The sequence below is a fragment of the Gambusia affinis genome, linkage group LG08 (genome assembly GCF_019740435.1).
Source record: "Gambusia affinis linkage group LG08, SWU_Gaff_1.0, whole genome shotgun sequence".
In the NCBI taxonomy this organism is placed as follows: Eukaryota; Metazoa; Chordata; class Actinopteri; order Cyprinodontiformes; family Poeciliidae; genus Gambusia; species Gambusia affinis.
Genome location: NC_057875.1, coordinates 19,088,441 through 19,108,141, shown reverse-complemented (window position 1 = coordinate 19,108,141; position 19,701 = coordinate 19,088,441). Strand labels below are relative to the sequence as shown.

At 38.3% G+C, this 19,701-nt stretch overlaps 2 protein-coding genes across 2 annotated transcripts in view; one reads left to right on the top strand and one right to left on the bottom strand.

Moving 5' to 3' along the window:
• Positions 1 to 657: 657 nt before the first annotated feature.
• Positions 658 to 19,701, bottom strand: part of sntb2 (syntrophin, beta 2) — a 29,299-nt gene continuing 10,255 nt past the window's right edge. The window contains exons 2-7 of the mRNA XM_044124875.1: positions 16,466 to 16,688; positions 14,656 to 14,866; positions 11,651 to 11,793; positions 9,967 to 10,163; positions 4,040 to 4,230; positions 658 to 3,744 (exon numbers count right to left, since the gene is read on the bottom strand). Coding sequence (XP_043980810.1) covers positions 3,652 to 3,744; positions 4,040 to 4,230; positions 9,967 to 10,163; positions 11,651 to 11,793; positions 14,656 to 14,866; positions 16,466 to 16,688 — 1,058 coding nt within the window. The 3' untranslated portion in view covers positions 658 to 3,651. The remainder of the gene's footprint in view (positions 3,745 to 4,039; positions 4,231 to 9,966; positions 10,164 to 11,650; positions 11,794 to 14,655; positions 14,867 to 16,465; positions 16,689 to 19,701) is intronic.
• On the top strand, positions 7,122 to 9,960 carry LOC122835652. The gene is made up of 2 exons (XM_044124876.1): positions 7,122 to 7,834; positions 9,259 to 9,960. The coding sequence occupies exons 1-2, from the start codon at positions 7,184 to 7,186 to the stop codon at positions 9,388 to 9,390; spliced, it is 783 nt and encodes a 260-aa protein (XP_043980811.1). The 5' UTR covers positions 7,122 to 7,183; the 3' UTR covers positions 9,391 to 9,960.

Genomic DNA, 19,701 nt, shown 5'->3' with positions numbered 1-19,701 from the left:
AGTCTTTGCGCAGGGACCTCTTGTGCTGCACTCAGAAAAACAGAATCATCTTTATTTGCCAACCTTGTGCACACAAAATAAAGGAATTCGACGTCAGCTGTTTTGCTCTCAGATATTTGAAATATAAAACATATATGCACTATTTTCACAAAGGGTAAGACCAGATTTTATTGGTGAAAATTTGCATGGTATCAATCTGGGTTCTCAGACTGTTAAGTGTTCAGCCGCTTTTCTGGTCCGTTTCCAAACAGTTTGTGTCCAGGATGTGTGGGGTCTCCATTAATATTAGCTAACATTTTCCTGACCTTTGCCCTGCACAAGATCTGGATGGAGGGAAGGTCACTCCTCATGAGTTTTTGATGGGAAATGTCTAGATGGGTGGTGCAAACAGGCAGAGCAAGGAGAGCATAAATAAGAAAGAAGCTCATGAGAAGTTAGAATATTGCCACATCCATTATGTGGAATAATGTACTTTTTAAATGTGAAAACCTTCAAGGGACATGAAAACTTTAGGAAAGCTCTACCCTGTACGTATGAGAAACCTCCCACAAGGTGGAACAGGCTTCTAGTTAAGCAGCTAAAGTTGAACACAAACGTCTCAAATGAACTCCAATTACAAAGTGAAATTAAAAACCACAAGAAAACGAGACAAAAACATTCAATTTACAGTTTTATTGATATTTACACATAAAGTAACTACATTGGTATTGTACATTGTATACTGTATTTTGGAAGGGTATCTAAAATACTTTGCATATGACAAGTTGTTGCAGCAGCACAGTAATGTTTTCAGTCTTATGATTGTGTACGACGCAAGCTGCCACAGATAATACCTTTGGTTTAAGAAAACCCTTTCTTTGAAGCGTTAATTTGCATAGACAGGAATGACATGATTTCATAAGAAAAAAAGAGGAAGAAGGTTAAAGTGTACATTCAAAGGCCTAAAGGGTTTTGCCAGGTGAGTGCATCAATTAAAAACAGGAAAACCTGAAGCTTATTGAGTAAATTAACATAATTGAAAGGTCACAGCTATATAAGCAGACGTAACATCAACAGCCTCGAGAACAATCTCTACTGTATGCTCAACAATGTAGCAGGAATTATTCCACTCATTCTGCTCATTTATGCTGAGTGGCATAAGGGAAGTAGAGTCTACTTCTGCTTAAACTGTTAAAAAAACGAACTGGACAGAAATGTGTTTTCACTTTCTAAAAAATGTTGTTTTCCTTTAGTATGGAGGTCAGACAGACCTTGTTCTGAGAACAGAGAGGTTTATCTTGTTTTCCTGCAGTGCACAGTCAGTGGACACAAAGGGACATTGAGGTCTAAAAAGAACTGAGGCTTCACTGAGGGGGAACTTCAGAAACATGAACCCGTCCCAGATGATGCCTGTGTGTAAATGACAATCACACAAAATTTGTACACCTTTCCACCGTTGATTTAAGCTCGTTTCCAAACCTTTTCAATCACATCTCACTGTCTTTAGTACGTCCTTATACTAATTTATGAACTAAAAGACCACAAAGCCTTTGGACATCAACAGTTGTTGTTATAATATTGCAAGTATAAAAAATGGTGACACAGCTTTATTCAGAGCATGTTGCTCAAGTCTAGATTGTTTTAATATTGTGTTATATGTCATATTGTCCTAATTTTATAAGCATTTTAAGTTGAGGACTATAATACCCAAATTAAACACACTTTGAACCAGGACTGGTTTAAGTTTAAAATCTGCTCAAAGCTAGGTTCAGCTAGCATTCAGTCGAGTGATAGCTTGACTGATGCTACATTATCTTTTTAAATGCGATTTTGATAAGAACTTTTAAATGTTTTTTTTTTTTGGAAATGATTCAAATTTAAATTGCATAACAGAGTAAAAGTCTTTTGAAAGATTTATGGCTTTGATCAAAATTTAGATGAAATAATAAAAGGTCCTGCTAAAAGCTAAACTTAACTTCTAGTTGAACTAGCCTAGCTTAGCATGAATGATAAACTCCGTGGAAAAACTCATATTTGTCAGGTTATATGCTGTATATAACATAAGTAAAGCAGTTTGTTATATTTCCAAATAGCATAATAGACTAGCAGTTTATTTAAAGTACATTTACAGTTAAGATCAGTATCTGTTTTTCTCTTGTTTTTATGAGAGCAATTAAAATCATTTATCTTTTTAAACAGTTCATTTTAGAGAAACATGTCCTTTTTACAATTACACAAAGACAGTAAAATGACCTTTTGTTAATCTGATGACTTTTTTTTGTATTTGAAAACACTTTTAAAACTGAGGTTACTTAGGAATAAGCCTGAATTTATTAATAATCAGCAACAAGGCTGTAGTTTCAATTATTTTCAATGTAGGGTTGAACAATTAACATTTTCACAAACCTTTGAGGTGATTCATCCTGAGAACTACTTTCTTTTAAAAAGTAGATATTTTTTGTGTTGATGGAAAAATCAGTGAATTTCGCAGTTGGTGCTGTGAAATGTGGCCAACATTTGTCATGTGACAAGCTTGCGAAATCTTTTGCCTCTTTACAAAATAAGAGAGCTTGTTTGGATGATCTTTGTCGAGGGAAAAGCAAAGAAAAGTTTAAAATGAGTTTAAGGAAGAATGAAGCGGCTCTTGAAATACATTCATATCTCTGTCACGTGACGGCATGCCTGTTGGAGAAGTCTTTATACCATAACTCGCTGCAGAAGTTGTAGCAGAGAAGGAGGGACAAAAAAAAGAGGTAATGTTAAGCAACTTGGATGAATAAACAGAATGGGGAAAAGGGAGAGTTGTAGCTGAAAGAGGAAGTAACTTATAATCTGATAGTTGATGAGAGAGTCATGCTTTCATGGGAAAGATACACATTTATAAAACACAGTAACATGGTTTACACTATCAGAGTAATACTATTGCTTGTGCATGATCAAAGCTCTTATAATGTGGCGTATAAAAGGAAACCTTATAAAGAGTGTCACTGACTACAAGGTAAAAAAGGCACAGCTGGCGATCCTGATTACAAACAGCAGTTAGGGGTGACGTGCGGTCACACCGTCTCTAGCTTGTAGTATGGAGTCACACTGTTTGCACCATCTCTGCTCAGGTGACTGCACTGCGACTCTAAAACACCTTCCTAGCACAGGCTGACACAAAGACAAACACGAGTTAAAAAGGCTGTAATGGAACGATAGGCAGAGTAGAAACAGGGAAAATCGACCAGTTTGTGCTTAACTCTGTGTTTTGTATCTACAAAAGCCCTCCTGACCGAGGTTTTCAGTAAAACCTTTAGTGCTGCGGTCTTTTACATCAGCCCACTACAACCAGGTTTAAACTTTGCTGTGTGGAATGTGAAGAGATTTTATCAACTCCTACTTTTTGCACGTTGAAGTAGCTTCCCTAAGCCTCTCGCCCCGCAGCAAAACGAAACGCTCCTTCCTTTTACATCAACTTTGCAGCGCACACGATTACGAGAGGCTGAGAGGGGGAGCTGGAAGGCACATTTCTGAGACAATCAACAAAACGACTCGTGCTTTAAACTTTCCCTGCAGCGCCGCCGACAGGCCTAACCTCAACCGTGAGTCCAGAAAGTGGGGAAAAAAATAAACATAAAATCGGCTGTAAAATGTAAATCCTTCCGTCTGCGCTGAAGCGAGTCGGCTAGTTCACGTCAGAAGGCCCATGCGGGTGAGCTTGGCTGACAGGAAGGAGTGGAGGACGAAGACCACCGGCTTTGGACCCGAGTGGAGGTCGAACACCTGCGGGGAGGAAGGAGGAAGGAAGGCAGTGAGTAAGACGTTAAAACAAGAACAACAAAAGGACAATAGCACAGAACAGACGGGACAAATAAAGACAGGGATGTTAAGGTACAATGGGCCTTTATTAATAGGGTATCTGCTCTGAAATGAAGAGATATGTTAGCAAGGAAATTATCATATTTTACATGTTAATATTTTTTTGTTCAACTTTAAAACAAAGATTCCAAGTCCTACGTTTTATTGGTGTACTACACTGAAACAGATCAGGAGAACTGTTAATATTTATATAACTCACCATTTCTCCCTCTGGACCGCCAAAGTCAAGGTAAAGATTGCGTATTCCATCGTCGGCGGACATTTTGAGCTTCTCGTAGGGGTACCTGAAGAGAACAGCGCCCCCTGTTTGGTCAGCTGGCTCCCTTGTAATAGTGAAGCCCTTTTCGTAGTGCAGCGTGAGCCGGACGTCCTGTCTACTCAACGTGCAACCTGTCAGAAAAACAGTTAGGTCAAACACAAGAAAATGTCTCAACTGATCAGCACCAATTACAAATTTCAGAAAATGTTAAAATTTTGGATCAATACTTTATTGATCCACAGAGCAGTTGAATACAGACACACTTTGTAAAGACCATAAGCATACCTCCAAGTTAGCTACAAAGTAGCGTAAGCACAAGAAAAACTTCAACATGTTGAATCACAAACCTTTAACTTCGGTCCAATAGAATATTTGTGAGCCGAGCTGAAAAGGTATGTCTGAGAGAAAGGGGGTCCACAAACCTCCCGACTCAGGAGGACTGGGCAAAAACGCCAGCTAACTACTGTGGGAGTATAACCAAAAACTTTGATCATAGTTGGGCCTGTCACAATAACAAATTTTGCTGAGCGATTAATTGTCTCAAAAACTATTGTGATAGATGATAATATTGTTTGAAGACCTTTGTACACTGATTTAATGAAAATGACATAATAATACATGAAATTTCCTGCCAAAACTAGAGACACTTTATTTTAAAAAGAACATTTAACACTGGAACTGATAAACAAAATAACCAAAAATAAAAATAAAATGGATTCTCAGTCTCCATTAACAAAAAAATATACTTGAATAAAAATACCAAAGTGTAAATAAACACTGGTTTCAACCAAAAGAGTGCAGATTATGAAGAATGTATATTATATTGCCCTTCAGTAATCATTAGATTTAAATAGAGAAGACGGACACATCGACTACCTGATGCAATAGTTCACACTATCAATCAATCAATCAAATTTTATTTGTATAGCACATTTCAGCAGCAAGGCATTTTAAAATGCTTTACATATTGTTTTTGATGTCCAATGAAAAAAACTTGATCAATTTATTAAAAAAGATGACAGAAAAACCCAATAAATTAGTTTTTACACTTCATAGAATCTCTAGAATAAGAATAGACAAACAATTATCCATTATTTATCAATCATTACAGAATATGTGACTTACACTGTGGTAGTATAGTAAACAACAACCCTTCAGCTAATATTTCCATCTCCAATCAGTGAACTTTGTAACAGAAAATCAAAATATATAAAGTCAGCGGAAGTGATGTAAAACTCCACTCTGGAACGGCTCTAGCATCGTAAGTAGCAAGTTTAGTTTTAACTCCGTAAATTTACTTACGGAACCATTAAACCGTTTCGGAAAGCCTTTTATAGACAATTTATACCACAGCAGATACAGAAAACTACAAATGAAACGATTCAATCATATAAAAATCTATTGTCAATCTCTTTATGTTAAATAAATTTTAAAAATATGACATTATACAAATATTTAGTCATTATTTCATCTATAGTTTGAGTCATGCAGAACTGATGTGATCGTTTCCATAGCAACGATCAGAAGCAAGACCTTGCACCAGAGCTCCAGTGAGGTCATTGATGACCTCATAGACCTTCTATGATGACCTCATAGAAGGTCAATGACACTTTGAATGCGTGTAACTCAGTTCATCGTCAGTCAGGATCCAAACAGTTCAGTGAAACACAGCTTCGTTTCGGACAAAGATTTGTAGTATTTTAGAGATGCCTTACCCATTAATTTTTCCTGTTGGTTGGGGACTTGGTTACCTGGTCACAACAGGAATGAAGAAATTGTTTGACCATTACCTGCCAGAAAAGGACTTGGACCAGGGTGCCACTCAGGACGAGACCACTTCATTTGGGAACGAACCTACAACGGTTCCCCAAGACCAAACTGACCCGGCTGGGTCAGTTTGTCTTGAAGACGAGCCAGTTTTCTTCGAAGACACTGAGATTAATTCGACGGAGATTTCAGAAGACAGTACAGAGGACGAGAGCACTTCATTTGGGAATGAACTTTCAACGGTTCCCCAAGACCAAACTGACCCGGCTGGGTCAGTTTGTCTTGAAGACGAGCCAGTTGACTTCGAAGACACTGAGATTAATTCGACGAAGATTTCAGAAGACAGTACAAAGGACGAGAGCACTTCATTTGGGAATGAACTTTCAACGGTTCCCCAAGACCAAACTGACCCGGCTGGGTCAGTTTGGTCTGTCAACCAGAAAGTCGACTATGAAGCCTCTACAGTGGATTTGACTAAGACATCGTCTCTCGACGCAACTCAGGATGTGAGTTCAGTCTTTGGGAACGATTTGCCCGTTGTTCCCAAAGAAAAAACTGACCCGGCTGGGAAAGTTTTTTCGGGGACTGAACTCACAGAGAAACCTCTGATGATTGACGGCACATTTTCCAGCTCCTCTGACATGAAGAGTTCCTCGGACGAGGAATTCATTTCAGAGGGACGAACACTTTACAATGAAAACAGAGTCCGAGATCTGTCTGTGAACCCATTGTTGAAGCGTAGGGTTATTGTAGATCCTGAATTAGACTGCACCCCAGAAGGGGAAGCTGGTTTGACGGACAGGATCAGCAATGAAACCCCACCAAATGATGGTTCTACGTTTCCCAAAGACAAAACTACCCCGGCCGGGGTAGTGGTCTCTCAGGACGAGAGAAACGTCTTGGGAAACCAGTACTGCACTGTTCCTCAACAACAAACTGACCCGGATGGGAAAGTTGTACATGAGGAACAAAGCAGGTTGAGACAGACAGAGGGTGACATCTGTAGATTTGTAAACAGATTCAATAACAGCTGGATGAGTGCCGGTTTTCAGAGTGTTCTCCACCTGAGCGTCACCAGACGGTGTCTGGCCCAGAGACACCTGTTCAAAGAGGCTTCGTCAATCCCAAACTGTGCCTCTCTGATCCACACTGCCGTCCACCAACCAGGATATTTGTTTTCCCCAGCAGAAATCTCCCCAGTTCTGATGGAACTGAGGGAGAGAGAAATCACCAGGCGTGAAACAATATGAAATATCTTGTTTACTGGAGTCTGTTCTTGTCTGGCTCGACTCATACGGTGGCAGCACAGATCGAGAAATGTACTGCACAAACACCTGCAGTGATTGTGGAACATCTTTCTTACAGATCCTAAATAACGGCCCTATCGTTGTGCTGCCGACCTCGACTACACTTAACGACACTGTTTCTTTATTTAACAACTGGATAAATATGTGGCGCCCGCCTTCTTGTTCCAGTTGCAGGTCCGGCTTAGATCGTAAAAACATCCTGAGCAACAACCAAGTGATTGTTTTGTTTCTGCCACAGTGGGTCACTAGAAAATACCCAGTGGTTCCCAATCCAGTGATGGAGGTACCAGGAGAAAGTGGAACTGAGGTGTACTGTCTGTCGTCCGTCATCTGTAGAGATGCTGAGTCAGCTAATTTCTACACCTATTTGATTCAGGGACGACAGACAGTAAAGGTGGTGGATGAGTATGTCCTCACTGCTGGTAAATCCTGCAGTGAGGACATGAATGAAAGGGGATTTATTTATGTCTATGAGAAGCGAGGGAATGTAGAAGAACCCCACAGTGACCACCTAAACACACCTAGTGTGACATTTTCTCCTGGCCCTCCTCTCCAGAATGATGAAGAAAGTTCTGGAGAGGAGCCAGAACCTCCAAGTCTGGAAGAACAGAATAACGCAGAGGACGAAACAAGCGGCCATTTTGAGGAAGCAGAAAGTGAAGTGAGTCAGACAAATTTCCTCCCAGAAATTTTCTGGGAGGATTTTATGCCAGTTTTTTTGTTTTTGTTTAGTTTGTTGTGCTGGGTGTTTTTTCCTTGTCTTGTTTTTTACTGGGCCAGTAAATCAACACTTTTCTCCCTTGGCATTGGTTTGTTCTGTTTTTCTGTTTCTATATTGGGATTTTAAATGGAAGTATTGGAAACTTTTGTACCCTTAGTGAATGGATTTTACTGTTTTTTTGTCTGAAGTTTCTCTCCAGGCGCTCTGACTTCCTCACAGTCTAAAATCACATTTGTCTAATTGGTCTCTCTAAATTCTCTTTAGGTGCAGATAAAAAATACATTTTGTAATTAAACTTTATAAATAGTTTGCAGGTTTCTCTCCGGGTGCTCCGGCTTCCTGCCAGTCTAAAAAGATTTAGTGAATGCAAATTGACACTTTTATAATATCAATACTATATACCTATATATAGATATAGATAGATATACATAGATATATAGACAGATATACATAGATATAGATCTATACATAGATATATCTATCTATATCTATATATAGATCTATATCTATAGATTTATATATATATAGATCTATATATAGATCGATATATATCTATATAGATATATATTTATATAGATCTATATAGATTTATATATATCTATATAGATATATATATATATATAGATCTATATATATATATATATCTATTTTTACATTCAGCGTCATCAACAGAAAGAGAAAAAGGCCAGAAGAGACGATAATGGCAATAATTAAAATGACGTCGATACTATGATTAATTGATTTATTGTGACAGGCCAAATCATAGTTAATCACTCTCAAAAGCTATTATACCAAATACTGAGGGAATGTAATCTGGAGAATATTTGAAAGAAATATTGTCAATAAACTTGACATATAACAGGGAATGTTTAGTCTAAATTAATGTCAGACATATTAAAATATTGAAAATTTAACTAAAGCCCCGGTTTATTTTCTATGTAAAACCCAGACCACCCTGTTCAGATACAAGTCATTTGATCCAAAACCATTTCACTGTGTAACACTGTATCTCCAGTGACAAGAATGTTTCTGCACAGCCGTGTGTTTGTGTAGCAACTGGACAAGGAAGGAGCATTTAAAAAAAAAAAAAAAAAAAAAAAAAGTCAGAGTCTCTCCATTACTGTTCCGACAGGCAGCTATTGTTCTGCTTGGAGCAAAAACATTCCCTTCTCCTGACTCCTGCTTGTGCTTTTCCTGACACAGAGCTGCTCTTTCTCTGAGCTGCGATAAACCTTTGTGGGACAGCCGCTTCCTGTTCAAACTATTTTATGTGAAGAAGACCAATCAATAATTTGTGACTTTAAAAAAAATAAAAAATCTAAACATGTATGTTATCCTAAAAACAGCATTTCACTTAACCACAGACTAGAATGACGACATCACACAGAAAGAAGAAGCCACATCCTGTGATTAAAGATCATCACGCTACGGCGAACAGGTCAGCTGTCTCACATAACCTCAACCAGACACTTTGCAACACGAGTACGCCAAGATAAACAAGTCTCTAAATCTGAAGTGAAATCTTGTCAGGTGTTTCTGAGGTTTGATAGGTAGACGTTTCTGCTATGAGGTAATCCCCAAGTGCGAATTTCAAGATGGATCAATAAAATGAAATCTAGAAATGGAAATCTGCCAATTTCTCCTCTGATCTTTACCTCGAAAATGCCCATATTTTCTTAGTCTTTGCGTAATCAATCTGACTGAAGCAATACATCCGTAACGCCAGTTCAGAACCAATATCATGTCAAGTCATTCCAACCATTCAGACAGATTCCTATTCAGTCACATGCATTCAAATCAATCCTAGTTATTAAGCAATGCAGACAAGTTACGTTTACATTTAAAATTAGTTGAAAAGTTTTCTATTTTACGTGGCGACAGAGGAGAGAAAAAACCCCCCTCTAACAGGAAGAAACCTTCAGCAGAATCAGATGTTGGCTCTATAACAAAATGCAAGTTACTTGAATAATTAGCTGACATTTTTTGCATTCAAACAATTAAGGTAAATTTGCAATATTGTGCAGCTCTACTCCAGATATTTTACACTTTACAGGAAGTCAGGAGAGCCTCACCGATGGAGACCTCCTTGATGATCTCAGCTGCGGCATGCACCCCCTGAACGAGAGCGCGCGTCCACGTGGACAGGTCCCAGTGAGTCTCCACTCGGAAGACGTGCGACTCGATGCCGCGCCCGGTGCCGGTCCGAGTGGCGAACACCAGGTCTGAGCCGTGGGACGGAGAACCCCTGGCGCTGCCGGAGTGAACCAGTCTGAAGACAGAAACGCAGAACAGGTGAGAGTCAGAGAGAGAAGGAAAGTCTTCACAAGACGGATGAAATATTGACATTTGCACAGCTCTTGTTTATGTTTTAAAATTACCCTGAAAAATTCACAGCTGAGCTCAACTAAACAGATCATCCAACCATAATCCAGCCTCCCTTCCTGCAAGATCGAAGGATGATACTTTGAAACTAATGTGTTTTTTAAAATTATTTGTCTTAAACCATTTCCACCTGATTTGTAGCCGAGTCTCTGGTTTTGATTAGTTTGTCACATTAAGAACAGAAAAAATGTACAACCCCTACAGACGGTCAGCTGAGGAAACCAGACAAAAACCGTTGTTTACACAACTAAGACATTTACTACATACAGAACTCTGGTCAATACTAAAGATTTATTTATACCACACATGTTTACACATGTGTGGTATAAATAAATTTTAACTTCGTCAATCACAGCTGTAATTGTGGCAGTGATTCACTTGAAATTCAGGGAAGTGAGACGCATGAAAAATGTTTTACAGAAGGAAAGCCAATCAGCAAACTACCATTAATATCTCAACTTATACACTAACTCGATATATATATATATATATATAAATATATATATATATATATATATATATATATATATATATAAGTAGAGTCAGAGAGTTAGAGCAGAGTTCTGCTTTTCTCTGCAGCCTCATGCGAGCATCTAGAAACTTATAGAAACTCGCCACTCACTCATTACTGGAAATTAAAGGGAAATAGTGAAGACAGAAAAACTGCAACAGAAAGGTTGTTGATCTGCTGATTTACAGATAACCAAAAAAACGGAAAAAAAACCCATTTAACATGAATATAAACGTATAAATCTGTAAAAAATACCAGTAGAAACCAAAACAGCCGTAGTAGGTCCATCATAGAATTTTCTGCTCTTATTAGCATCATGTTTTTGACTTTACATAATATAAAACACCAAATTATCTTCTTTAAATTCTGAAATATGACTAATTAATACCTTGTATTAAAAAATATTAAATCATAAGATACAGAATGACATAACCCACTTTGAATGTCATATAAATAAAATTTTTTCTAAGTTTCTAAGAGAACTAACAGGTGCAGAAATTTGATCTCAAAAAAAAAAAAAAGTTAGCAGGAAAAAAAAGATACTAAAAAAAAGAAAAAGAAAAAAAAAGGAAATAAGAACCAAGTAAAGTTGGGGGGAAAAAGGCAGAAAAGAAGAGAAAAGGTCTTTCTGTGTTTTTAAACTTAAATATCTTTGTTCTGCAAAGAATGATCATGGTGATTAAGTTAGGAAATAGGTACTTGGGACTATAGCCCAACGAATCCATCCTGACGTAATATTCACATTTGTTGTCTGTTTTTGTTTCGGTAGAAAACATAATGCAGGTTTACTCACAGCATCTGAATTCAGGACATTAAAAAACCCTTAGAGGAAGAACATGTGCAGCTGCAGCACCTGTCTTTACCTGGTGGCGAGCAGCGGGTGTGTGAGCAGAGGCATGGACCAGGACTCTCTGCTCCACGGCACCGAGTCAAACAGCAGGATGTCTTTTTCCGTCAGCGCCATGACGACCGGCCTGAACTGCTGCCGTCCGCCTTCCAGCTGAATCTGCGACATCAATTCAAGAAGAGGAATCGAAGCTGATCAAAACGGACACTTTTTTTTAATTGCGAAGGCTTTCCTGTGGAGTCCGGATGGAATGAAAGTGATTCAGAGTCAGGAAGAGGATTTAATGGTTTCACACAGAACGGTTCATTTCAAAGTGAATCACGGTACTGTGTGGAGTCAGAGCTGCAGCCTATCAGGAACAGATTCTTCTTACCTCAGAGTGAACTTGATATTATACTTTTTTTTTTTTTTTACCTCAGCACAGCTGGTAATCACACATGTGCTATGTTTTCACCTGTGCGGTTTTGCAAGGTGCTTCTGTTTCTAAAGTGAAACAAAGAATAGTAATAAATAAAAATTTTTATAGAACTTTTTCAGACACCAACTCAAATATTGGACCCCTTTTATATCAGTCACAATATATAGTTGTATAAAATGTAATTATAAACTGATGTCATAATGTTTGTTATCAAAGCAAACATGTTGCATATTTTAAAATGAATTTTTTCTTGATCAAACGGGTGAAAATAAACTGTATTTTGTGGATTTCACATGTGTGTTTGTGTATTGCTTCAGATGCACATGTGTTATATATGTTTTATGTATATTGAGATAAAAAAATTTACAATAAGGTACTTTTTCCTAACAACTGCCTGAGCATCTGGGGATGAAAGTTTAATAAATAAATACAGTGGCTTTGTAAAGTTTTCAAACTCTTCAAACTTCTCCAGATTGTGTCACATTACAAACCCACACACTTTTAAGCTTTTTATTCGGAAAAAAATATTTTGTATCATGTAATTCTTTTTACTTCATAATTGTATACCACTTTTATTATTTTTTATTAGTCTTTCATATTAAACTGCAATGAAATATATTTCTGTTTGTGGCTGTAACGTGACAAAATATGGAAAAGTTTGAGGGGTATGAATACGGTTGCAAGCCACTATAAATGACTGCCACTGTAAATGACTTACGGTAGTTGGATTAGTATTAGTACAGTTTTTTTTGTCACAAAGAAAAGGCGCGGTGTCCAAAATTGTTGCGATGCAACGCTTTCCCTCTAAATAAATGTATTAGTTGTGTAAACAACAGTTTTTGTAATGCAACAATAACAATAAGTCAACTCCCCTCGACTCAAATGTCACTAAAAATGCATCTTTAAGATTTAAAACCCATCCAACCGACGCCTCAGAAAGACCCAACCCCGCCCCAAAAACACTGTGTCTGTGAATTGTAGTGTGATAATTATGCAGTGCTGACAAGGTAAAGATATGTTGATGTAGCAGTGGAGTTCAGCAGCTCACAATCTGACCTGAATCTTGTAAGAGCTCTGGGGAAGAAAAGAAAATGGAGCACTTTATCTTTTCTTCTTTACTGTAACCGAGTCGTGACTGAGTGACGGCAAACCAGACGGTGAGATTGTGAAAGTGCCTGCTGCGAACAAGTGGGCTTCACAGGAAATAGCGCAACACGACAGAAACGTCCATCTATATTTCCTGTTTTACTCCTGCCAAGATAAGCACGGCAACACATGAATCCATTCAACCAGCGGCTGAATGAACAGTTCAAAGTGAAAAGATATGAATCAGCGTTTCATTGCTGCGAGTGATTTCAGAACAAGTCCCGGTTTGGTTGGCATGTTAGAATGGTAATGTCTGAAACCTAAAAACTAGACTGAAATACTATTGTTGACAAATCTTTCTGAAAGCAAAATGTGACTCCACTCATAACAGAGATGTGAGGAGTCACAAAAAAATCAAGATGAGCACATAGCCTGGAGTTTAAAAACTCAAACGATGTTTTATCCTTCATAGCTTTCAATCTCTGCCTGTGGTGGAACACGGTAGATCAGAAATTATTCTATACTAAATTATTCTCAGTGTATCTACAATAAATATCTTGCTGGGATTGTTATCTAGGTACATATTTTATATACAAATTCAACCTAAAATAAGGAAAACACACATTTTGCATCTTTGAAAATCAAATTTGGTGTTCAACAGATTCTTTTTAAGCACAGGAAACTGAATTTACTTTGAAAAAACTTGTACAAAGTTCCAGGGAGCAATACAATACAAATCTATTTTTATTGTAACACTTGATGGAAACCTACACATAATTTTAAAACAGTGATCCAGGTACATAAAGTTTATTGTGTGAATCAGAATAGAGGGGACTAAGCTCAGGGAATGTGCTTTGACGCATAAATGGGGATATTGTTATCTTTGTAACGTTTCTTAACTACATTTGTTGAATCTAAATAAAGTTTACGCAAATTATCTACAGCCCTTATGAAGGGAAATCTGATTATTGAATCTAGTTTTACAGGAGAATGCACATATTTTTTTCTTTATTTAGATACGAGCGTTTTTCTTCCATTTTGTGATCTTTCTTCATTGCTCATAATTTAGCATGAGACCGTTTTGTGCCAGATGGCGTTACACAATGACCACTGAGAAATACAGAGGGACACAGATTCAACGAAGCGCCAAATCAAAACTCTTCCCTTGAGGATTGTTTTAGAAATCATTTGAGTTTCTCTATGAATAGTTTCAGCCCTACTTGTCTTTTACAGCAGATGTCATTGAGCCTGCAGTGACTCATTTCACTTTATGGCACATCTAAATCCCAGTGGGTAAGTCTATCCTTTACGAACTCCTCAGATTTAATCAGAAAAAATAAACTTGATTCTTAAGAAAAGCATGGGTGGAAAAAGAGGAAAGAAAAATAAAAATACTAATGGAAGGAATACATAAACCACTAAAATATCTATCTCATTTCCCTTCAGTAATTCACATTTAAAGTAAAACAATCATCTGTTTTTTTTTTGTTTGTTTTTTAAGAGTAGTTTCTGCATACCTGTTCAGCCAGCCAGCCGATGTGTTTAAGGTGGGGGTGTGTGGAGGCTGCAGACGAGGCCCCCAGGTAGGCGTTGATGTGTGCCAGCGTCTGCGGCAGGAGAGCGGCTATGTTGGTGTGTATGGCAGTGAACCAGGAGCTGGCTGTGGCTCCGTCTTTACAGCGCAGCACCACGGTGTGCTGGCCGTCCGGGGAGTGCAGCTCCAGCAGCCTGCATGGAACGGGGAGACGTTTACCATTTTGTGAAAAAGCAAAAACTGTAAATAATGCTGAACGAAACTGAAACAAATTAGCGTTTTAGTTTATAGATCAAATTTTATTCTCTAATTAGGTCCCAGAAAACATTTCCTCAAATTTTTTGCCAAAAGCTTCCATGTCAAATGTGATTTTATTCAACTATTTTGAGCTCTGTCTGAATAACTGGAGGAACATTCAGTTCCTACCGTAAACCAGCGAAAGAACGGCGTTCCTGAAAGAAGCTTGCTTTAGTTTAATGAGTGAAAATCAAGAAAAAATAAGATAAAAAAACTGCCTTATCCACCATCAACTGCTTTGTCATAAGAGTGTTTATATTTAACAAAGTTTGGTTTAAGTAGAGGAATTTCAAAAGAGGGCAAAAAGCTTTTAGTTTTTCTCAAGCTTACTGTTCTTAGGTAACCTGGGATAAAAAACTATGTGACCTATTTTATGTTCTATAGTTCATAAAATAAGCTAAATGTAAGTTTGTAAAAATATTTTTAAAAAGTTATTATTCATAATATGTTACTATGAATGTTTCTATTAATTCCTCAAGTGTAAGGAATGAACAGACATTGTTAAATTTAAATTATGGTTTTAAAAATGCTTTTTGAAGTTATAACTTTACTTGCTTCTGTTCCTCAATTTTATCCGTCTGAACTGTCAGCTTCGGTCATACAAAATGGAAATTTGGAAATGTTGCCAGCTGTTTGTAAAGTTCTCGTTTGTGGATAAATGCAACCTCCTGTTAACAATTCGAATCATGCTAACCGCTAACAAAAGGAGGCTGAAAGCAGTTTAAAGTGTCAAGTTATCATTTTGTCTTTGTGTGAAAAAAAAAAAAAAAAAGTTGCATCCAGTTTGTGACTGCTCTCTTTTACATGCAGTGTGACATCAGCTCTCCCTCTAATATAAATATTTAATGACAGCGGGAAGGATGGGGGAAAAAAAAACAAAAAAAAAAACTTTGAACCTCTGTGATTTTAGCTTTTGCAGAGAAAACAAAAGTGATTAAAATCAGGTTAAAAGTTTTACAAAGACCCGAGATTGGCTCTCCGATCGAAGCACTTCTAGTTCAGAATAGATTGTTATTCAGACTGCAGAATAACTGCATATTGAGTTTACATCGTTATGAATATGACTATGAGAAAGACTTAAAGAAACAGCTTTGATTAACACAGGTGATCTTCACTGATCCACTTGTGGTTGCAGTGGTAAACAAAGTTAGCCCAAATATCCTTTATTATTATTTTACCCACTATATTAATGTGTTTGTATATCTTTCGTTGTTGTAAGATAAAGATATTTAAATGACCAATAATATTTTTTAAAAACTTCTAGAAAATGTGCTAAATGACTAGCAGACAGGAGCAACTTTTTTCCACAAATGCAGGCGACACTGTCGCACACTGTCTGATTAATCCTCCTGTTTTAGATCAACATGCTGTGAGGAGGTTTTTGTTGTCTTGCCTGTAATGTTTAACAAAAATAAACATTCCAATCTAATGAACAGAAGAGAGACACACAACCCTCCCTCAATCTCAGGTATTTCAGCCCCAGCACGACTGCAAACCTGTTCTCCAGATCAGGCATGGTGAGGTTTCTGCTGATGAAGCACATCTTCAGGCTGATGACCTTCCTGTCTTTGGACGCGGACAATGAGCTGCTGTGCTTGGGCGACCCAGAGTCGTCGCTGCCGCTGTAGCTGGGGGACTGTGGGCGGACGCCGTCCCACTGCAGGTCGGCCACCAGGGACGGCTTCTTGAAGAGCGGAGACACCTCGCGGATGTACTTCACTGAGGATGGGTGAAAGGAAGAAAAAAAAAAAACAACAACACACAGTTCAGTAAAGGTACAGTTCATATCACTTGGGTGGGTTCCTATTCTATAATATGCAACAGTACAAAAGAACCCTAAATATTATGTTCTTAATATATTTTTAAAATGGATATTTATTCCCAATTTCTGGAAACAGAAACGTATCCACATGAGTTCTGAAATTATACTACAGTAAGACTTTTCTAATTGTGCAGCACCAGTATGTGGTGAAGACAACAATGTTTAGAGCATCATAGTTAAATGGAAGACCCTGAAAGCAATGCTTGGCTAAAGACTCTTCCAAAAATAATCTAAAAAAGCAACATGGAACTTGTTCTGCAGCCATTTTGGTTTCAAGCACAGGAAATGAACAAAGGAGACACACAAAACTGATTCTGTACGTCGACGCAAAGTAAATCTGGAATCCCAGAGGCCAAGTAGTCGTGTAGTAGTGCATGTTTGAGGTGTTCCCCTGCTTGAACACACCTGACGTCAAGGAATGAGTCATAGACAGGCCCCAGCAGGGAGCAAGGAGTTAGCAAAACAATACAACAGTTAGACATTAAAAACATGCAGACCCTGAAGGACAGGAATTACCCATCTCTGGTGGAGAGACTGATTTTCCAAAGAAAATGGAAAGAACATCAGTTTGGACAAATTTTAGGAGTAGCATAGCCACTTTAGTTATTCAACATAATCCAAAGAAATGTATGTCATGTATGCCAACAGACAGCCAAGGATGCATTCATGGTTTGATCAGATCCACCCAGTGGCAGCTGGTTACTACAGAGGAAAGTGGCTGCAGACTAAAAGCCTTTCGACCCTTTCAAGTCCACTTCCCGGTGCGCAAATGAACAATGAAATATCTGCAGCTGCATTTTCCTAAAATGATATCTAGAGCCGAGTGTGTAAGAGAAACAAGTCCAGAAGAAAACCAAGTACAGATGTGAGGTTGGCCAGTTGGCTGTTTGTACAATAAAAGGGGGGCTTTTGCTCTGATGCGATGGATTCGCTTTCCAAATTTGGTCCTGCGGGCTCTCGTCCCCACGGCGGCCTCACCGTTATTCCCCCTCTCTCCCTTCTAAACATGAAGGTTTTATCTCTTCATTGTTTCCTCCTGCGTCTGCTCTCATACTCTTCGTACGATGATGGTGAAAACAGGGCAGAAACATTTCTGAGTGTGTTTGAGTTGGACAATGAGCCCGTCTATGAAACCTGAGACAACCCTCTGAGGAGATGAGGTCATTCTTGAACGTAGATATTCCTTGTGAGTCTATGCTTCCTAAAGAGAACGGTGAGTTTCTAACCAGAAAGAAACACGTTAAGGATGAGATGTAAAGAGTTAAAACAAAAGAGCTATTCTAACTAACCTGACTCTGTATGAGGATGTAAAAACATCCCAATTTGTGCAATTCTGCATTGGCAGGGACTATTTAAAATAAATCAAACTTTTACAAGCCATACTTGGTGCTGATCGTCCCTGCTAGATGTGTACAATCAAGATACCAATAAACAAGAGCCTGTAGGACAACATGAAGTAGGCTAGAAGATCTCAAAAAGCAACACATCGCACCCCTGATCAACACAAAGTCAAAAGCCGATGAGAAACAACAGTCTGATCACAGATCTGCAGAAGCAGAGGAGGCCGCAGTGTGTATAAGCCCCTGCATGCTCCTGTGTACGTTACTCTATGCATGACTCAGAACGCAAGACTGGGCGGGGAGCTACGCTGAGGAAACGGGCCAAGGCCGACCATCCTAACCACATCTCCCACACCAACAAGAAACGGGAGCGTTTCTGCAGACGCAAGTGGTTTAGAGAGAGGGAGTGTGAAAGCATTCCTGGATGCCTGTGTTTACATGTGAGGCTCACAGGAAGGAGAGTAACTCTGTAAAAATCAAGGTGTCACTAATCAGCAGAACTGAAGAAGAGATGTTGAGACGAGACACTTTCTGTATATAGACATTGTCCCATCTGCGGTTTTACTAGTTTAACAGATAATCAGAGTGTAATAATGGACTAATAACATCAAGTCTGCACCAGGTCTGAATGCTACCAACATTTACTCTAAGCAGTGTAAACAAATACAGATACAAAACATTGTCAGTGAGAACCTAGCTAGAGTTATTGTATTTGATATTTTAGTTAACTTTGGATGTTCTATATTTTCCACAGAATAAATTTGCTAACAACGCTAAATCCTGTTTGTGTGTGTAGGTGCCAATATCCTTTTGAATCTTTAAGTGCTAAAGTTCATCTCCTACACAGTTCTTTTTTTAACTGACTAAACCAGTTTCACAATGAATCGTGTCAATAAAGAGAAAATAGAAGCACTGGTGTATCCATCCTCTTTGTTAAGCTGCTTTGTTCACTTCCAGATGTTTGGTTTCTCGCTCTCTTCACTAGCTTAGTTTGCTTTATTATAAATAAGTAGTTAATCTGTTGTTTATATATTAAATCTATTGTTTCTTTGGTGTCCGGAGGGCATCACTGAAGTCGCAGCTTTAAGCTATCAAACTTTAAGCTGATTCAGCGAGTTTGCATGGAGCCAAAAAACAAACAAACCACAAAACACAACAGTCTGCGACAACTTCAAATGTGCCATAATTTTCTTCAAAGGGTGAACAGTAGCAGAAAGTGTAGTCCTTTCCAAGCCATCATTGGCGAACAGCTATGCCGCTCAGTCTCCATCTCCAAGCACACGGCACTAAAGTCCGCTCTTTAACAAGTCGCCTATCATCAACTAGACATCATTGTTTATCTTTATATCCATAAAAACAACTGAGAATAGCAAACTGGAACACAGTGCATGGACCTACAAATTAAACTGCATGCCATATCGTGCAAGCATGTTGTTATTTTTACCTTCATAAAATGCTAATCAGACTGCATTTAGCTTTTACGCTTAAAAAAAACAAAAAGAAAATCTCTAAAAGCCAGAACTCGGTAACTGCTTGATTTCTCATGCATTTAGCCATGTGAAGTTTGGAG

Excerpts from the sequence above, each read along its gene's own strand:
- LOC122835652 (XM_044124876.1), top strand. The coding sequence starts at position 7,184 with ATGTACTGCACAAACACCTGCAGTGATTGTGGAACATCTTTCTTACAG. Across the intron at positions 7,835-9,258 it reads TTGAGGAAGCAGAAAGTGAA|ACTAGAATGACGACATCACA; the intron begins GTGAGTCAGACA and ends ACTTAACCACAG.